Here is an 18,555-nt window from a genome sequence, read left to right as displayed (position 1 = left end):
AGGGTACGTTTTTAAGGACACCAAGAAACTTTTGGGTGTAGCCCATTATCTTTACTTATAATAAAATACAGCACTGTCCTCCAGCTGCCATGCAGAAATTGTGCATGTTTGCTGCCTTCCTCCCAGACTCTCTCATCTCATGCCAGTCGCAGGAGTGTGGAGAGTAAATGTAACGCCCGGGGCATGAGCCATCTCTGCCTTCGATCTTATCAGCAGTGACCCCAAGATGATTTGGGGACATACGAGCGGCCAGCGACTAACACACACACTGGGGTGGTTAAAGCCCGCTTCAGAGCCAAAAGCCTAGGCTTGTGTCACCAGTAAACGCCCAGCCCTGACCCCCGCAGCCCGTACCGCAGGCTATCCCGGCAGCCCCCGGCAGAGGAGGCGCGGGCACAGCCGCGGCCGGGCTGGGCCGCCGCGGCGGGCGACCGCCTGTGACGGCGGCGGGGGAGCGTCCAGGCGCCGGTGCTTCCCGACAGGCAGTAGCGTGGCCAGTCCCGGCGGGGCGGGGAGCTGGAGACAGGCACCGCGAGGGGCAGCCCTGGCCCGGGCTCCGCCGTATATAAGCGGCGCGGGGTCCTGCGGGCGCGGTCCTGTCACGCTCGCACGGGGAGGAGGCTGAGGTGGCGATGGCGGATTTTGATCCTTACGACGATCGGGCCTACAGCAGCTTCGGCGGCGGCCGGGGGTGAGCGCGGTGCTGCGGGCGGCGCCAGGGCCTGGGCCGCTGGGGAGCGCCGAGGGCTCCCCCCGGAGCAGGGAGGGAAGGAGGGAGTGGCGCTCCGCGCCCCCCCCGGCTGGGCAAGGAGGGGGCGCGGCCGGGCAGGGCCTAGCCTGCCCCTTTCCCTGTGGCGATGGCGGGCGGGCGCGGCGGGGGGGCGGGTGGAGAGAGGGACGGGGGGACGCTGCCTCTAGGAGCCTTTCGGGCCCGCCTTGCCTCCCCTTCTCTAGGGGACGGGGGTGAGCCCGGCGGGGCGCGTTTCCTTCCGGCCTTGGCGGGCCCGCTTTGTGAGGCGAGGGAGGAGGCTGTGGTGTCCCGGGAGGGGGTAGTGGCCGTCCCCTCGCTACGCGGGGCGAGTGCCGCAAGGTTTAGGGCCTGGCGGCTTGGGAGCGCCGGGAAGGGGCGGGAGGAGGAGGGTGTCGCTGTGTTCCCGCCGGCCCGGCGGCGAGTGGAGGGGGGGGATTTAGGGAGGCGCTGGGCCAGAGCCAAGGTAGGCCGTGAGGAGCTGCTGCAGGGACAGACCGGGAGATGGGAGGAGGGAGCTTCCCGTGAGGGACTGGGGGGGGGGTGTGAGAGGCCCCTGTTCTGGCGGGGCGGGCTCCGCACGGCGAGGTGCCCGGCGGAGGGGCGAGCTGCTGCGGCGCCCCGAGAGCGGGCAGCATTGTGATGCCTGCAGCGGGGAGGAAATGGGAGGGCTTTGTGGTGCCTCCGGTCGGGGAGGGCTGTGAGCCGCCGTCCTGCGTTAGCCGGGGCTCCGGGTGCTGACTCCAAATCTCTGATCTTTAGGAATACGGCTTGTCGCATCTCTGTTTCTTTGCTGGAGAGTGCATGTAGGGGAGGAGCTACAAAAACAATAACCAGCAATTACGAAGTTTGTCTTGTATCAGGTTAGGAAGATGCAATTAGTAATTGACTTTTTTGAAGGTTGGTGCCATATAAGTTTCTGTGTGCACTAAAATAAAGCAGTAGGCATAAAACTATGAAATAAGCTGTCTTTGAGAACAAATCCTAATGGGTATGCTGTTTTATAATCTAATCTTTCAAGATATGTTTCCTGATCAACAGTGTTCTTGTCCTTTCCTGTTCTTAGAGGAATAAATTGGTTTCGGTTCAGACTGTTTAGGCAGCAGGGAGGAGCTAGTGCTGAGGTTATAACAGGAGTAAGTCTTTGGGAACACTCTGACACTCAAGCTTTGTAAGGTCGTTTTTATGCATAGATACCCTTTGTGTCTAAAGAAGAGATGTCCCAGAGCAAACAGATGATGTAGCCACTTACGATTCTGTTATTTCTTAAATTCTGTAACAAAAAACCTTGACAGCAACCTAAAGTGGCACTTGACATAATAAATTCAGATGTTACTACTCAGTCTGCCCTAGTCAATGTAAGCATGGTCTATGAAGTAATAAAATGAAAGTTAAAATGTTACTTTCATCTTCAGATTTCTTTAATAGAGTACTTAAACTTTCAGGCAAGATGTGGATACTTGTTTTGGTGAACTAAAGGCGTCCAGCTGATTAGTAGATGCCTTTGCAGATGAGAAAATGTACTTATTCTGAATAACCTGTAGTTTTAAGCCTCAGATGCTACTAATATTAAAGTAGAGTGTTACTTGTACTTGCATCTAATTTATCAGTATTACTAGTAAGCTACTAACAGCTAATTCATGATTTCAGACCTTAACAGGTCTCTGTGCTTTGTATAAAGTCCCATAATACGTGTAGCATAATGAAAACATGACTGTTCTTCTTTAAGGTTCTGATTAAAGAATCCCATGTTAACTTAAAGTGACTCCTACTCATTTTTAGGCGCTCTAGGACTGTAAGAATAGTGTAAACTCAGTTGAGATACAATAGTTTTTGTGGAGGTTGCATATTGCATAACCTTTGGTCTGTATAGAGAGCGAGCATAGGATTTAAGTGTGGCAGATAGAAAATAGTAATTCCCAACAAGTTCTAACATACGTAAGATATCTGCCTCTCTCTCATACTCTTCAAAATTATGGTGGAAGAGCAACAGAATATGACCGTGGTGTGATGAGACAGGGGATTTTGCTAGTGCAGTGGTAGTGCACTGATTAAGAGCTGAAGCATAATACTATGGTATGCAAAAGTCACCTTATTCCAGATGAGGAACATGCTGCTGACTTTAATAACAAAAGGCTTACTATAAAAGCTTTTTTGGTAAGTGTTTTGGAGCCCAAAATTTTACACAAAAATCTGTACTTAAGCATACTGAGGCCTACCTGAAACTCTGAACATTTGTAGAGCTTCTCAGAGTTGAAGGAAACCGAGTATTTATCACTACAGACTTGCTGGTAGGCTGTTTATTCAGGTGTGTCTTTAAGCACTGGGCTTAATAATGCTGGGCGCCTTACTCAACGGTTAAGATTCATCTGCTGAAGTAAGTAAAAGTAAGTGAAAATGGAGAGCTAATCTTTATCCTGGCATTTTGGATCCTGTGTCTTACCCATTTAGTGTTAATAAATGTCTCCTAATTTTTAGGCTTGGGTAAGCTTTTTGTTGAAGACATGTAATGCTTACTGTAGAGATGCACTGGATTGCTTCAGTAAATTGGGTATGTATTTAGAGTTGTGGTCTTGGAGATTCTCAACAAAACTTGCATCCTGCTGAGCTTTATGCTGCCTCTGGTAAAGCACTAACATTGGAATCCAGTTAGGTTGTTGTCTCTGTGCTGTGCAAAAAGATAAATACTGAACTATTGTTTTGGTCTTTAGTAAAAGGCTATTAAACTCAAATACTAGCTTTCAAAATATTCTTTGTTTTGAACTTTTGACAGGTCTTGTTTTTTGGAGAGAATAACCAAACTTTCCAAAAGAGTAGCTTCAAAGTGATAGTTTGGTTGTTCTTTCACCCCAATATGGCCTTACGATGTCATTTGACTCAATCCACCAAAAAGTAAGTCTAATTATAGGGATGTTTACTCCTGCATTTGCTAGAAGCAAGCTTTCCTCTTCAGCTTCTGCTTTGGTTTTCTGAAGAAGAAATTAAATAGTTGTCTTTCAGATTCCCACATTAAGATGACATAGTTATTACTTAATTGTGTCTGAGCAAAAATTACACTGAGTGGGAAATGCAGATAGTAGTTTAACACTTTGGTGTGACCCAGTTCACTTAGTTCAGAGATGTTTTTAATTATGGTTGACTTTTGTCCTATTTTGTTACAAATGAGAGCATCTTCTTTCAGTCTCATTGTTTGGTTACTGGTCAGCCTTATTTTTTTATTTCACTGTTTCAGTATTGAGAAAATGTAGGGAAGTGTAGAAACAGTTTCTTTTTGTGTTTCTAGACCTCAGTTCTGTAGAAAACTGAGTTTGGAACCTAGTTATTGACCATTCCTGTTCTTCAAATGGAGACTAAAATACCAAATATATAGTTATATATTTGATAGCTGAGGCCTTACTGGATCAAATTCAAAAGAATACTTCATTTTCTGACTTAATATCAGTAGGAATTGCACAATAGGGCATGGATTTCCATACACGCACCCCGTGAAGTTCTGATATGCTATGGTAGAAACAAGGTTTGTCTGTAGCACAAAAAATTCTTCTGGGGATTGCTAACTTGAGGGTGTGGTTTCAGAAGCAGCTCAAATTGATCTGAGTAGAGGTTGCTGTTGAAAGCTGTAGTTCCAGCTCTTGCTTTCGTTCTCCTTCCCATCTTGGCACGAGTGCTCTTTGCACTCGGTCCAGATCAGGACCGAGGTCCTGATCACCTTGTTGATCTGGCTGAGAATTCAACTTTAGGGTGAATTTTCAGGTGAATCAGCTCACTGAACCAGATGACTGGCAGTCCAAGGAACGTGGTGAGAATGTGTAGAAGGAGGGTATGTTCCTTTTAAACTTAGCCTAAGCAATTTTGATGTTCCTATAGGCCATAAATTAAGATTTTTAGCTGCAAATGAAATGTATGGTATTTTAGTAGCTGTTTGTAAGGCCATAGATGAGAATGAAGAACAGACACAGAACTGATTCTACATTACGGAATTCTTTAGAAGAACAACTTGGCTTTCTTGGAGTTTTTCCTTATAACTTAGTCTTGTGACTAAAGTTAATTCTGCTATACATACACAGCACCCAACTATAGCAGCTTTAGTTCTCAAGTACATTTTTGACTCTGATTTGTTAATGAGACAAAGGGAGATGAGGAGTATTGTCAAAAATGCTAAAATATGAACCTGGGTGGACACTAATTAAAGATATGTAGGTTGTGATTTAAGTACGTTTAGCAGCATGCTGATAGTGTTGGTGACAAATGACTCCTGCACAGAGCTGCTGCCATAAAAAGGCACAAATGACAGGCTTACCTAGAAAGAGTTAAGGAATTTTATTCAAGATTTCTGCATTATTTGATTCATTAGTAATAAAATATTTATTCTGGAATGAAAAAAAAAAAGGCAGACAAGTACACTGCTTGTCCAGTGGATTTTCTGGCTGCATGCAACCAGCCAGAATAAAAGGAAATAATAAAATTATTTGACCTTCTGTATTTTTCGTAGGACTCTGCAGAAATCTAATTAATCCATGTCACACTAGCAAATACTGGTTTGGTACAGTTTGTGTTCCACTGTGCTTTTAAATGCACAGTGAGCCTCTGGGAGAGGGAGCATGCGTGAACAAAGCCTAGTAAAAGTAAGGTGTTGAAGAGAACATGGGCAGAGTAGTAAGCAGACATCTCAGGTAAAAGTCAAAGATTGCTTACGTGGGGCAGATGGTGTTAGAACCAGTGACAGTGGCATCCTGTGGCCTAGAAGTCCAGGAGCTATAACTTGCGGTTGCCTTGTGCCCTTACAGTACAAATCTTGCTCTCTGTAAAGGAGATCAAAGTTAGCTTTAGAAGATTAGGCTCTACAGGAGATTAACACACAGGTGTGTTACATTAATACAGTCAAGAATTTAGCTGGTACAGTCTGGTTCCTCAGCAGCCAATGCCAATAGCCTTAACTGATACTGAGGGGAAAGACAGGAAAAGACAACCTAGTTTACCTCCATCTGTAATTCATGAGACACAAAGGAAGAAGTAAACATCCAAATAGCACTGAAATAGGTTTCTCTGCCTTAGAACACCTTGCTCAACCAAGTTTATTATGAGTTCAATTCAAAGCATTCCAGTCCAGACATCTGACAGTTATGGCAATAACTTCAGAGTTAGGAGAAGATGTTTCTGTTAAGCTAAATGCTGCTGACATAATTTAGATGATTGTGGAGTGGATGTTGATAATACACTATTTAGTTAAAAGCATTGGATCTGGCTTAATTTCAGGGTAAGCTGATGAGCCTATGCCATGCAAGTATTTCTTCACTGCTATAAATTATTCTTAAAATCTAGTCTAGGATGTGTTTTTTAAGAAGTAATGTTTTTGAGTAGGGGACAACAGAGATAACCTTACATTGCTTTTCTTAATGGATTGTGGGATGAGAAAGTTCATTCATCACTGTTACTGAGTTCACCTGTAATGTATTTAAATACATTGTTCATTTGTTTTGCCACTGAAGTACTGCATCGGGTAATGCTAGAAAAGAGTTGGCCAGTAGTGGAGGTGGCAGGTACAGGTGAAGGGATAGAAAAACTGACCGAAGTTGTGGAAAAATCCACTTCCGAAATGTCACACAGCACCTGAGCAGTGCTATATACTATACTACTAGCTGTGTTGGGAATCAAGTTCTAGAGACGCTGTGCTTTCTTTCAACAGGTCTCGTGGTGGCGGCCTTGGTTCCCGCAAACAGAAAGAGCTGCCAACAGAACCCCCTTTCACAGCATATGTGGGAAATCTACCCTTCAACACTGTTCAAGGAGACATAGATGCCATCTTCAAGGATCTCAGTGTAAGGAGTGTACGACTAGTCAGAGACAAGGAAACAGACAAATTTAAAGGTGAGTGTTCAGAGGTTTTTTTAGTGGTAGATGGCTAAGTGGTAGGAGAAAATGAGGTACTTCTAAAGTCACTTTAATGGGGAATTTCAGTCCTTACTCTAAAGTGCTGTTAGCTTATTGATCCGCGTTTGGTTTTTATGTTGACTTACACAGGTTTCTCATTCACTAACAAATAAAATCTTATTTGAATGAGATTCACTGTTAATTCCATTATCTTAAGATACAGACTAACCTGAGTGACAGGAGTCAGTATCTGCCCTGCCAGAAAAGGACTTTCTCAAACCTTGTTTGACTTGTATGAATTGTAACAAAGCTGAAGTGTCTGACCCACTTAAGATCCATGACCTTAAGTGTAGAGTACTTACACAATCTTTCTCTAGTTCAGAAGACTCCCATTGCTTCAGCTCTGTCTTTTTTTAGTAGACAGGGAGAAAAAGCAAGTAGATAAGCCATTCAGACACTTGTTTTAGAGGACGCAGATCCAATTTCCATTGGAATTGGCCAGTGAAAAGGGAGTATATTGTAAGTTACTTTTAGGGGGAGAAAAGGCTTAACTCAGGTAACGGAGGGTCTCAGAAAAGGAATACATTCACTAAATGATGTGATGACACAAAATCAGACTGCAGGCCAAGCAGGTACTTCAGCTTCTTGTTTAAAAACGCTAGTAACCAAATGTCAATATTGAGCTAAATAACTGTCTAAAGGCATAGATCAAATTAATCTGTAATGAGAACCCCACAGTAAAGGGAATTAATCAGGCTCTTAGCATTTGCGTAGCACCCATACAGAGTTCTGTTTCAGGATTTGTCCCCATCATTAATAGGCATAGGTAAATGCATTCATCGTTAATGATGTTTGGTTTCTGAGTTGTGTACATCTTGCATTTACCATATCGTAGCTCATGTTTGAAAGAAGGGAGGGAATGAGCAGATATGCAGGAAGAGTAGCTTCTTACAAAGGCCTTTTAAAGTGCTGGTATTAACTTGTGAGGTTCTTCTTACAGGATTTTGTTACGTAGAGTTCGATGAGGTGGAGTCGCTCAAGGAAGCTCTTACGTACGATGGTGCAGTAAGTATACTTGCAATTAATTTGTGAAATAATTGTGATAAGCACAAGTCTCAAACTCCTTGGCAGCCCATATGGTACATTCTGAAGAGATTCTCCCTTTTATTTAACAGCTTTTGGGTGATCGATCACTCCGAGTGGACATAGCAGAAGGCAGAAAACAGGATAAAGGTGGCTTTGGCTTCAGAAAAGGTGGCGGGCCTGATGACAGAGGTGAATTCCATTTTTCTGACTAGCTTCTTAAATATAACGGTTGTAGCTATGACTTCTGGTGCTAACTAATGTTAAAATAAGGCATGCAAGTAAACATGAAGATTATGTAGGAAGGAGAAATTTTTATATGTATATACACATTTCTAACCTAGCTGCTGCCGCTCCTGAAATGTCTGGAATAGATGCGCTTTGTGTCCAAAAGCTGAATATGTTGTTACTCCTAGCCCAGGAAGTGAGACCAATACCCCCAGTAACGTACAGTGTCTTGCAGAGGACAATCATAAGCCCAACAGTCTGATCTGCTACTATTTTATTATGATGTAAGAAAAGTGAGTAAGCTAAGTAAGTACAGGTACACAGATACTGATTTTAGACTGTCTTATCTCCTGTTCCGGTGTAAAAACAGGCTTTGCTGTAGTTGAAGCTTAATTGAACTAGTCTCACTAAAGGTTTCCATTGAATGTGTATTAGAGAAACTTTTCTGACCACTTATTCTTGGTTAACTCAAACTGACCTTTTGTTCCTATGCAATGGAACTTGGTAGTACCGAAACAAAAGGATTTTCCAGCAGCATGACTTTGGATATTGAAGGACTGAAACTTTGGTTTGGTATCCCCTTGATCAGTCTTTCCCGCAGCTTCAGACCTGAACACAATTGTGGCTTTTTTCCTAGGAATGGGAGGAGGTTCCCGAGAATCCAGAGGAGGTGGATGGGATTCCAGAGATGACTTCAATTCTGGTATCAGTATTAACACTTATACAGATAGGCAGCCTAAAAGGCACAGAATTGTTCTCATTTTCATGTCAGCTACATTTGTCACCATTACTGTTTTGGTCGAGTCTACTGTATGCCAACTTTGGACATCCTACAGCTGCAGTGGGATTCTTCAGGGGGAATCTTCCATTGCCTTATAACAGAGGAAAGGGTCTTGATTGTAAATTTTATGAAACAATCCTAAATGACGGAATACTTGTTCAAATGTAGCCTATGGTGTCTAGGTTTTAAGCATTTCTCAAACATGAGGCCAAGTACATTTCTGAATAGTAGCAGAAACAGACAGATCATGTGGAAAAGCTGATACTGTATTCTTTCAGAGCAGAGGCTTTCACCCCTCTTAAGGAGATGTGACATCATTATATGTATATCCCTGAAGCAACTGACTTCTCCAAAGATGTATTAGTGTTCCAAAGCACTTTTAAATGCAAAACGTTCCTAGACTTTTAGACCTGTTACAGCAATGTAAATTGCAGCAAATGACTGAGCTTGAGTGGCAGGTAGTGATGGAGCCACCGGGTTTGCTCTTGACTTCCAGTCAGTTTCTAGCTGTTAGAATCCAGGGTGACATTAACACAATTTCTTTTGTCCTCTGAAATCATGGGTTTGGTCCATTTTCTGATGGGGAGATGTTGGCAAGCGCAACTTTGCAATGTCTGGTCTCTGCGTGAGTGGAATGGACAAAGTAGAAGGAGCAGTAACAAAGTGTGCCCTTGGCACTAGCATGAAACTGAAGCATGGTGCTGGAGAGAGGAAGCTTGCTACAGCGCTGCATTTAACCTGCCTTCGTAGCTAAGCATTCTGGTGTCATAGCTTTATACGTTTTTTGGCAGCTTCTTCAAATGCAGATGCATTTCAGCTTGTTAGATGCTGGATGAGTGATTTGTGAGCCAAAAGTTTAGCATTTAAGTCTTAGTTGCTACAGAAGCTTTTCTTCTCAGGTTGTACAGCCTTGCTCTGGATCAAGTCTTTTAAAGATGGTTGTTTGGCACTGAAGTAAGGGACAGTTCTGCAAGTCTGCCAAATACTGAAGTGGAAAGGAAAATCTCAAATGGAAGCAAAACAACTTTCTCTTCCAGGCAGCTTCTGAAAAACTGAGTATATTCCCCTTAGGTGTGCTGTTAGCCTGAAGTATTCTCCTGCCGTTGAATGCAGATGATGGGGGCTTGGAGAGATACTCTGGGATAGTCGTTGGTACAGAGTGGAACTCTGGCCAGTGACAGACAGATCTTGATTTTTTTTTTTTGATACACAAACTGAAGAAATGCAGTCAGTTTCATATTTAAAGTCTGAATTGCTTTTTTTCCAGCTCTTTCATTAATCTAGTAAATGCCTGGTCAGTTTATAGTACAATTAAAAAGCCTTGGGGTTTTGCTCTGTTTTTCAAAGGCTCTGTTTTATAAGGACTGTATATTTCACCATTCCCTAGTTATTTTCCCATTTACTCTGCACCTGCAGATTTCATGCTAAGGCTGTAGCCAGTGTGATCTTCTGGCTACAGAAGTACTCTGGGTACTTCTAGTGTTGTCTCTGAACTCAGCTAATGGTGTTAACAATCTGAAGTTGCAGCTGAAGCTCATATTTTAAGCTCACTTGATGACCCACTCTCCAACACCCCAGTAAGCCTCTAGGTGGATAAAGCAGTTTCTGAACTTGGCATAGTATACTTGGTTTTAAATGGAATCTGTATGACTCTTCTAGAATGTGCTAAAGACCTGTGAAGCAATCTGTCTACAGACAAACGCTCTCAGTGCATCATCTTGGACTGACAGCAGTGACTTGCAAGGTTTTCCAGTCACCCGGATAAAAATCTAGATAAAAAGCATTGCAAAATGTGCTCTTTAAATTCACTGTCTTCCGTCTTCAGGATTCAAAGATGATGACTTCTTGGGAGGCCGGGGTAGAGGAACCCGCCCTGGAGACCGGCGACCACCAGGTGCCTCAATGGGAAGTGGTGGCACTGGTCGCTTCAGAGATGGGCCTCCCCTTCGTGGATCTTCCATGGACTTCAGAGAGCCAACAGAAGGTAAACTCTTTATTTTTCTGTAATTCAGTCTTCCTTCATGAAGGAGACTCCTGCTTTCTTTGTCAGGTTAAAGCTACTACCCTTGACAGACAGATCTTAAAACCTTAATGTTTTTTCTTTCAGAGGAAAGAGCACAGCGACCCCGACTTCAGCTCAAACCTCGAACAGTTGCTACTCCCCTCAATCAAGTAGCCAACCCAAACTCTGCTATCTTTGGTGGAGCCAAGCCCCGAGAGGAAGTAGTAAAAGAGCACGACTGAGTTTGGGGTTGAGAGGGAATGGGGAGGCGGGAGAAAAAGCAAGACAGTACAGAGTGGCTAGCTCTGCTGGAGTGTCAACCCTGCAGTTTACCATTCCTGCCATCTGGCATTTGTCCTCTTTGAAACCGAAAACACAGAGCTTGTGAATGCATGTCAGCTGTTAACAAGTGGTTTTTAGTACGTTCTTGGCTTTGCTGTATCTAGTGCCTGCTTTGTGCTGAGTTTCCCCTCTTCTGTTTCCTTCCAAGCAGCACAGTTGCCAGTAGATAGGGCAGTGTAGCTGCTTCCACGAGCGTGGAGGTCTCTGGACAAAGGTGCTGCTTCAACTTCTTCCTTTCTGGGTTTGTTTTACTTTAGAAGCACAGGTTAGACTTAGTTATTGCCCTGTATTGTTTCCTTTTACTTCCTCAGTGCTCCTCTTCTGACCTGCATGTCTTGTTCTGTATTGCTGTGGCTCTGAAGAGGAAAACTGGAGAGTCCAGATGAGTTGAACAGAGAAATTTACAGTTCTAACCAAGTAGTGAAATACCATTTATGACAATTGGTGATAGCTACTGTATACAGCAGAGCCCCTTACAAAATGAAGGGGGACAGCCGCCCTTTCACACAGGTTACCAGGAAGTATCAATTTAATAGATGCAAATAAAATTGGCTGACAAAAGCCTGGTGACCAGGTGGTAGAATCAGTATGGATAAAGCATCTGCCAGCAGACTCTTGCTGGTGGCTGTCTATTGACTTCAAAATGGTATGATACTACACCTCTGAGCTCAAGGTTAGTGCTGCAAAAATGTGCCTGTTTGAGCACAACTGCTCACTGGCTCTTTCTGCTTAGGTTTTTTTTTGGGTTTTACATGTTTGGTAAATTTTTAAATGAAGTTTCTACAAATAAAATTGACTTTTTTATTTTTGTTTAAGGAGTGTATACTTTGCCATGCAGTATGTAATCACCATTATCCCCTGTATCTCTTTGCCCAGTGGTGTACATTTTTGAGACCTCTGCTTTCAGAATACCTTGAAAATGGGCAGATTAGAAATCGTTCTGCTGTAGATTCTCTTCATGTAGAAGTTTGGGTAAAAAGCATCTCTAATTGCTGCATCTCTCTTCACTTGAAATGTTTCTTGCCAGTGTTGCGTGGGAGGAGGGAGGGGAGGCTGGAGCAAAAGGAGAGAGATCATTAATGTTTAAAAACAAAACCTGGATCTACAACGCTGAAGTGTGGATATGTCCAATGCATGAGAAACTTGGGCCCCTAACGCTAGTGCTGACAGCTTTCAGATAAAACAGCCAGCACACCAGAGTACTTGCAAGAGGAGTTTGGAAGCATGGCTGCTTTACTACCAGCAGCATCGCTGCTAGTAGTGAATTTCTTCCCTAAAGTTACCTTGGTGATGTCAGAGTCCCAGCAATTTACAGAACTACTCTTTCCTTCCTTCTGCCTGTCACTTAATCTGCTTCTGAGATAAGAACCATTTGTCTAACACTAATACTTAATTTAAGACAGACATGCATTTGTGTGGTTGTATTCCAAACCAATAATTGACCTATTTACATCTTCAATGTGGAAAAGATTTTAAGAACAAATTCCCATATAAAAACTCACCTCTAGTCAAGACAGTTGACTTTTAAATGTAAAAACAGGAAAAAAAAAAATGAAAAGAATTCCAAACACTTAACACATTCTGCTTCATAACAAAATAAATTTATGGATATGGTATTTTGTGAATGATCTTTTAAATAAAAGAAAACATTAAGTAATATTTAACATTGGTCTTTATTTGAGTCTGCTGTAGCATGGTTCCCCCCCACCCCCCAAGTTTTCAAACATTGTGTTAATCTGGAAATTTGCTTCCTTAAATTTTATGGGAAGCAGTACTGGACTCATTCTTATACAAATAAGGGGGGGGGGGGGGAACATAAAGGGGAGGAATCTAATCTAAACAAGTGCTGGAACATGCAGGACACAGTGAAGTAAAAATTGTGCACGAGTGGAAGCGAGCCCAAGTTCTTTGTCCTGTGGCTTTAGCGTAACTTCAGTTATATTGCTCAGGCTGCCAGGCAGAATTTGGAGGTCAGCTTGCAGGTCACGCAGCTCTTCGTGCCGTTTCCCACCAGCTGGGTTCTGCTACCCTCTGACCAGAGTCCCCTGCCCGGTACAGGGCAAAAGGTGTGCTTCCAGTTTGAGAGTGATCGCTTTAACGTGGAGTCTTTGTGCTAAGACAAAGTAAATACGTCGGCTTGCTGCTGTCTTGCCCGGTTTCTCCCAACTTTCTCAGCTGACCCGTTTCCCACGAGACATCACTGTTAATGAGGCTGTTGCCCTGTGTCTTTGAAGTATATGCGTACTGCGGGGTAAGTTAAAAGAGGGAGAGCTATGTTTTTATTGAGGAAATGAGCTCTGACCTTCCTGCTGGTTTTACTGCTTTCCATAGCATGAAAGGATGGAAAGCGTTCCTGCCTTCCGGCTACTCGGTCTGTTCTCTCTTTAGACCTGCTCTTAACAACAGCTTGAGCCGAGAGTCCAAATCCTGCTCTGGAGCCGCTTGCTGCAGCCGTGTGTACTAGTGCCTGACTGTCCTATGTGAAAAATAACCTGAGTTTTGTATGTAAGAGTAGGGCTAGCTGGGTGGAGATAGTGTCCTTCACCTGCTACCACAAGGCTTGCTCGTAGCTGGTCTTTCAAACCTTCTGAGGGTGGGAGCAATAATTGCGTCACTCTGCATGGAGGAAAGTAACACTGATTTGTGAGAAAGGCAGAGAGATGGAAAATGGCTCAGCTTAGTCATATATATATTTTTCTGTCTCTGCTAATATTTGTTTGGTCAAGGGTTTCCCACTAGTGAATGCAGCCTAATCCCAACATCATTTAGGATCTTTTTTTTTTTTTTAGTAGTTCTTCGTATGCAAACATGAATGCGTTGCCTGGTTTCTTTGGAGCGTTCTGCATTATGCGTCCCATACGGCTTAGGGTCAGACTCCTCCAGTCCTTTTTCTTTCCCCCCTTAAAAAATGTAAGTGATTAACATTTTCCTATACAGGAGCATATCAAACTAGCTTGTGTCAACAGTTGACAAAACTATATTTAATATATGGATGTGGCATTTGAGTTGCGTAGGAGGAAGCACGATTATTTTTTCCCCATGCCACCAGCAAAAAACAGTTAAGGTTTAATCTGTTACCCTTAATTTTACCTGCAGCTTAAAGCTAAGCCTGGCATGGCAAAGCCTAGACCGAGGAGGTTACCAGCAGCGGTAACAAACGGATAATTCACTTTGTGGCTATTCATATTCACACCAAGTTATTTTTAGTAGCTTTCTTCAAGCTTGAACTTATAAAAACTGAAGTCAGGAATGCAGCAGACAGTTTTTGGAACCGAAGTCGAATTAAGGCATAGCACTGCTTTGCTGCTGTAGAAAATGCTTTGTTGTGTTTCTCCAGTTGGGTTGCAGGTGGGGAAGGCTGGTGCGGTGTCTCTGGAAGAGCCGCGGGACAATGCAGGAGTAAAGCAGCGTGCTTACGTTTGACGTGCTGCAAAACTGCCCTGTCAACCACCGAAAAATAAAACCCACTGAGCTCCTAAGCCCAGGAGCGGTCCTGGGAGAGCTAATCCCAGTCCTCTGATGGCAGCAGCCCAGTGCTGGCACGGGCGCGTTGCCAACTCACCGGACTGTGCAAGTCTCTAACAGCATCCGAGGGGGCTCTTTGTGCTTGTGGTCGTGAATGTTGTTCTGATGGCTGAAGAAAGAGGCGGAGGAGTGTCCACGTATTCAAATGATGGGCTGGTGATAGAGGCGAGTTAAATTTGTGCCCTCGAGGGTGGCTTACTTGCCTTCCTAAAGTAGCAACAAGATGTTAACCTCCTACTGAGATGCGCTGGCACTACCGAAAGAGTTTCCAATGCTGACCATGAATTTCTGAAGTCCTGCTAGGTGTCCCAGAGCTGGTTGTGCTAGAGAGTGATTGCGGCCAAGACTCGCTGTCACAGGGCAGTTTTGGACGATGCTGATATTTTTCACCTTGTCTTACGAATTCTATTATAGTTTCAATCCCGACTTTAGCACATAGTATAGTAGGAGCACTTGCTACCTGTAGTACTAGCTGCTGACTTGTCTTCAGAAAAGATGATAATATCTTGAGAATTTTTGAGCAAATCCTGTGATATTGCAACCCCTCCTTTTTGTAGAAAAGATTTAATAATAAAGCCAGCAAATTTTGAAATGCATGTGCGACCCCTTCATCAGAGCGCTCGCGTGTAGCAACTTTCAGAGCAGCCCTCGTCCTGCTGACTGCTTCGAACAAAGCTGTTTGGAGTGACTGTTTTCCAGGGATCCCCCTGTTCACCTCGAGCGTATTTTGGGGCAAAGGCTGCGCATGTCAAGTTTGCTCCAAGCAGGGCAGTTTGAAGCCAGGCATAGATCGCCGGTTTTCTACACCGACCTCGTTCCTTCTCAGTGTGTGGAAGTACGTCTCATGATTATTCACAGGCAATAAGCTGTTAACTGCGAGCATCTTTAAATTTGTGTTAAGTTTATGTTTTACATTCTGACGGTTTCTGTGTTTCGCTACCAGATGGGAGTGAAGGCTCTGAAGGAATGGGGCTGTTCGTCTATCCTGGCGTATTCTAGCGCAGAATCAGTTACCTTTGTCGTTCTCAAGGGCACTTCTCTGGACTGGATTCTTGGGATGCAATTTTGCAGGTGATGCTTGTCTTAAATTTTTAGAAAGGGGAGTTTCTGTGGCTGAAGAGGAATTTGATTTCCAGCTGAGATTGGAATTTTCTAATCTGGTAGCTGAATCCCTCCTCTCAAATGCCACTTACCCACTGCAGGATTTTAAGGAATTGAGTGTATTTGAAGTGGCAGAGGGCCATCTTTTATTGGGTGCATACATTTTATCTCTATGGTCTGCAATTTATTCTGTTATTTGTGATACCACTCACTATATCAGTATTAAACCAAACCGATCAGAAGCATTTAAAATGGTGTAATCATATTCTTTGACCTTGCTTTCTGACAGGATTTAACCCTTCAGTGCCAGACACTTGACTCTCAAGCCTGATGCACGTCAGTAATAGCAATACCCTGATGACATTGTACGTTCTGGACTAACTGGAGACACGTACTACCAAAGCTATAGGTGTATAGCTTGCACCTATCCTGCGCATTAGGGATTGCAAGGGAGCTTTGCTGGTTCCTGCCCGTGCCTGCTCACTTAAACCTGAAGCTCAGATGGGCGCAAGAAACGGGAGATGGGGTTCTGCTTGCACACGCGGTGTCACGGTGTGCGTGCGCTGTCACTGTTACTAGGTCTAAGATCATGTTCCTCATCTTACTGTAGCTGTTTGGGTGACTAAATCTAAAGCGTTTTATGGTTTCCTTTTCCATAGCTGCAATGACTCTTACGTGACATTGCCCGCTCAACGGCAGGTTAATTTTAACATCAGCTTCCCTCATTTCTGTCCCCTTTGCAGCAAAGTGCGTCCAAGGGCTTTAAGGACTTTCAGCGCTGTTGCAGGAACAGCCTGCTTACCTGTACGCTCACAAATTCTTGTGAAAAGCTCTAGAGTATCCCAGGGTTGATGTTTTGGGTGTGTTATTGCTGGGAACGCTGCCACCACCTTTCCGCCCAGTAGGTTTCAGCCAGGTTAGTGTTCAGCACGGTAGGGGTTTGCTTCCTACGATGAGATTGTTTTGTTCAAGTCACCGTGCTCCCAAGATCTGCCTCTTTCTTTTAAATAAACCAAAAATCACTAAGTACCTCTATAAACCCCTGCAAAATCTGTACTGTACTGAATCTGTATAATTTGTATTGCTGTATAAAAAAATCAAATAAAAGCATTCAAACCTTCTAGGTTTTTGTGTTCAAATTTAAGACTTACGGTGTTTACAGGGATGAACTGAGCAGGGTAAGAATGGGAAGAAGCTTTATAGCGCCGTAGGGATGTACAGGATTAGTCTTTGCAAACCTTACTTGGCCAAACTTTTGTAAAGCACCCAGAAATCCTAGCTGTGAGCTGTCTTTCCACTGGGTGGTAGCAGCATGTATCTTCAGCTGTAACGGAGCTGCTTTCAGTTTCAGCTCGGTGAGATCGGATTTGCAGTGGGGCGTGCAGCTGGGGCAGGGGAGGAGGTGGCACTTCCCCTTTAGCTGGGGAAATGCTCATGCAGCTACAGCCAAGAGGAAAGCCGTTTCTTGGTCTATACAGAAACGTGCGTGCACTACTTTAGCATGTCAGAAAATTTCCTCCAAGACGTGACTTTCATTAAAGCTGCCGTGAAAATTTGGCAAAACAAATACTTAGTGCTTGGGATGAGACGTGCTTATTCTGGTTCCAAAGCGAGGGGGATTTGAATGCTGGTCTCCTGCAAAGTAGGCAACGCTTGACTTGCAAAGCTTACGAGCTCTGGGAGAAAGCCTGCCGGAGCTCAGAAACCTTCCCTTAAAACTTTCAGCATTGGGTGTGTTTCTGCAGAAAGGTCAGGTTTAGATGATGCATTGATTCCTATTCCTTGTTTCACTGAGAATTTCTGATCAGCATTAGCCATAACACCTGGTTCAAGCAAAACCAGCTGGTCCTTGAGCAGACCCCACCTTTATCTGAAAGGATGTAAACCGGTCCCCAGGGCATTCAGCCTCCCAACCGCAACAGGTAAGCTGGGGAGGGTGGAAGATGGCGTCTCACGACCTCTCTGGGCCCAAAGAGGTATTTCTAGAGCTGGTTAGCTATGTATTAAAAGGGGTGGGGGGGGAAAGAGGGTTTGGTTTGCTGGTAAGACTGACTGAAGGAGTGGATGGTATGTGTTTGTTACGGGGGAAAAACAAAACCAAGGTGAAATGGGTAAGCTTTGAAAAGGATGTGGAAAGGTGAAATTGTAATGTGTCGTTTTACATAATTTATTGCGGTAGATAAAAGCTTGATGCTCCTCTGTCTTTGACCTTTTATCAGCCCAGAAATGGTTTCTAGCAGCAGGTCTAGATGAGGTGCAGGGGTTACAGGAGGGAGAGGGCAGACTCCGGGTAGAGCCTGGTATCACAAGCTGGGTTTGATGTCTGAGGGGTTATTATCTGCGTGTCAGAGAGGGGGGCTCGGTCTGGCCTTGCGAAGAGCGGAACTCGTGGTTGTGTAGGTAGGTGCTCGGAGTGAGGGCTCTCATCCTAAACCTCTACATCGAGCCCTTCTCGTGAGAAATACAAAGAAGGGAGGTGGTGTGTATACCGCTGTCTGTATTACTGCAGTAGTTCCCTTCTAATCAACATTAGAAAAAGGGGTGGTTGATCTCTCAGAAGGACTGACGTCTTCGAAGGGCATCGCTCTACCCAAGAGCTGTTGTAATGCACTGGGGGTGACCCCGCTGCTCTGCACCATCAGCAGTCCTCGCTCATGGTGCTGCTCCCCGGGCACGGCAACAGCCTCTACCTGCTCTAGAGAAGCTGAGCAGTCATGTGTGTCAGTCCAGGAGACAATTAGGGGACTAACACGAGGTGCCTTTGCTACAGCCCGTGCCAACGGTGATAATGTCCGTACCACGGCAGTGAGTCATCTCTGAAGCCGTGAGAACCATCAGAGAACCTGTAAGCAAATACATGGTACCTTTTTAGCA

At 44.2% G+C, this 18,555-nt stretch overlaps 1 protein-coding gene across 3 annotated transcripts; it reads left to right on the top strand.

The window, feature by feature from the left end:
- The first annotated feature begins 571 nt into the window (after positions 1-571).
- EIF4H (eukaryotic translation initiation factor 4H) lies at positions 572-16,804 on the top strand. 3 transcript variants are annotated; one of them, XR_012996688.1, is made up of 8 exons: positions 572-691; positions 6,435-6,616; positions 7,620-7,684; positions 7,795-7,894; positions 8,568-8,633; positions 10,537-10,695; positions 10,819-15,651; positions 15,971-16,804. XR_012996688.1 is itself a non-coding variant. In XM_076354809.1 (7 exons), exons 1-7 carry the CDS (start codon positions 633-635, stop codon positions 10,953-10,955), a joined length of 768 nt encoding a protein of 255 aa, XP_076210924.1. In that variant the 5' UTR covers positions 572-632; the 3' UTR covers positions 10,956-16,804. The 3 variants fall into 3 exon arrangements, 2 of the variants coding, with proteins under 2 accessions (XP_076210924.1, XP_076210926.1); XM_076354809.1 differs by having other exon boundaries at positions 10,819-16,804; XM_076354811.1 differs by lacking the exon at positions 8,568-8,633 and having other exon boundaries at positions 10,819-16,804.
- Positions 16,805-18,555: the final 1,751 nt, after the last annotated feature.

Source organism: Aptenodytes patagonicus, chromosome 17, assembly GCF_965638725.1.
Source record: "Aptenodytes patagonicus chromosome 17, bAptPat1.pri.cur, whole genome shotgun sequence".
Taxonomy (NCBI): Eukaryota; Metazoa; Chordata; class Aves; order Sphenisciformes; family Spheniscidae; genus Aptenodytes; species Aptenodytes patagonicus.
Note: the sequence above shows the minus strand (reverse complement) of the source record. Positions and strands in the feature narration are given on the sequence as shown.

Coding starts and splice junctions, on each gene's coding strand:
- EIF4H (XM_076354809.1), top strand. CDS start 633: ATGGCGGATTTTGATCCTTACGACGATCGGGCCTACAGCAGCTTCGGC. Junction 7,685..7,794: donor CTCTTACGTACGATGGTGCA/GTAAGTATACTT, acceptor TTTATTTAACAG/CTTTTGGGTGATCGATCACT. Junction 8,634..10,536: donor CAGAGATGACTTCAATTCTG/GTATCAGTATTA, acceptor TTCCGTCTTCAG/GATTCAAAGATGATGACTTC.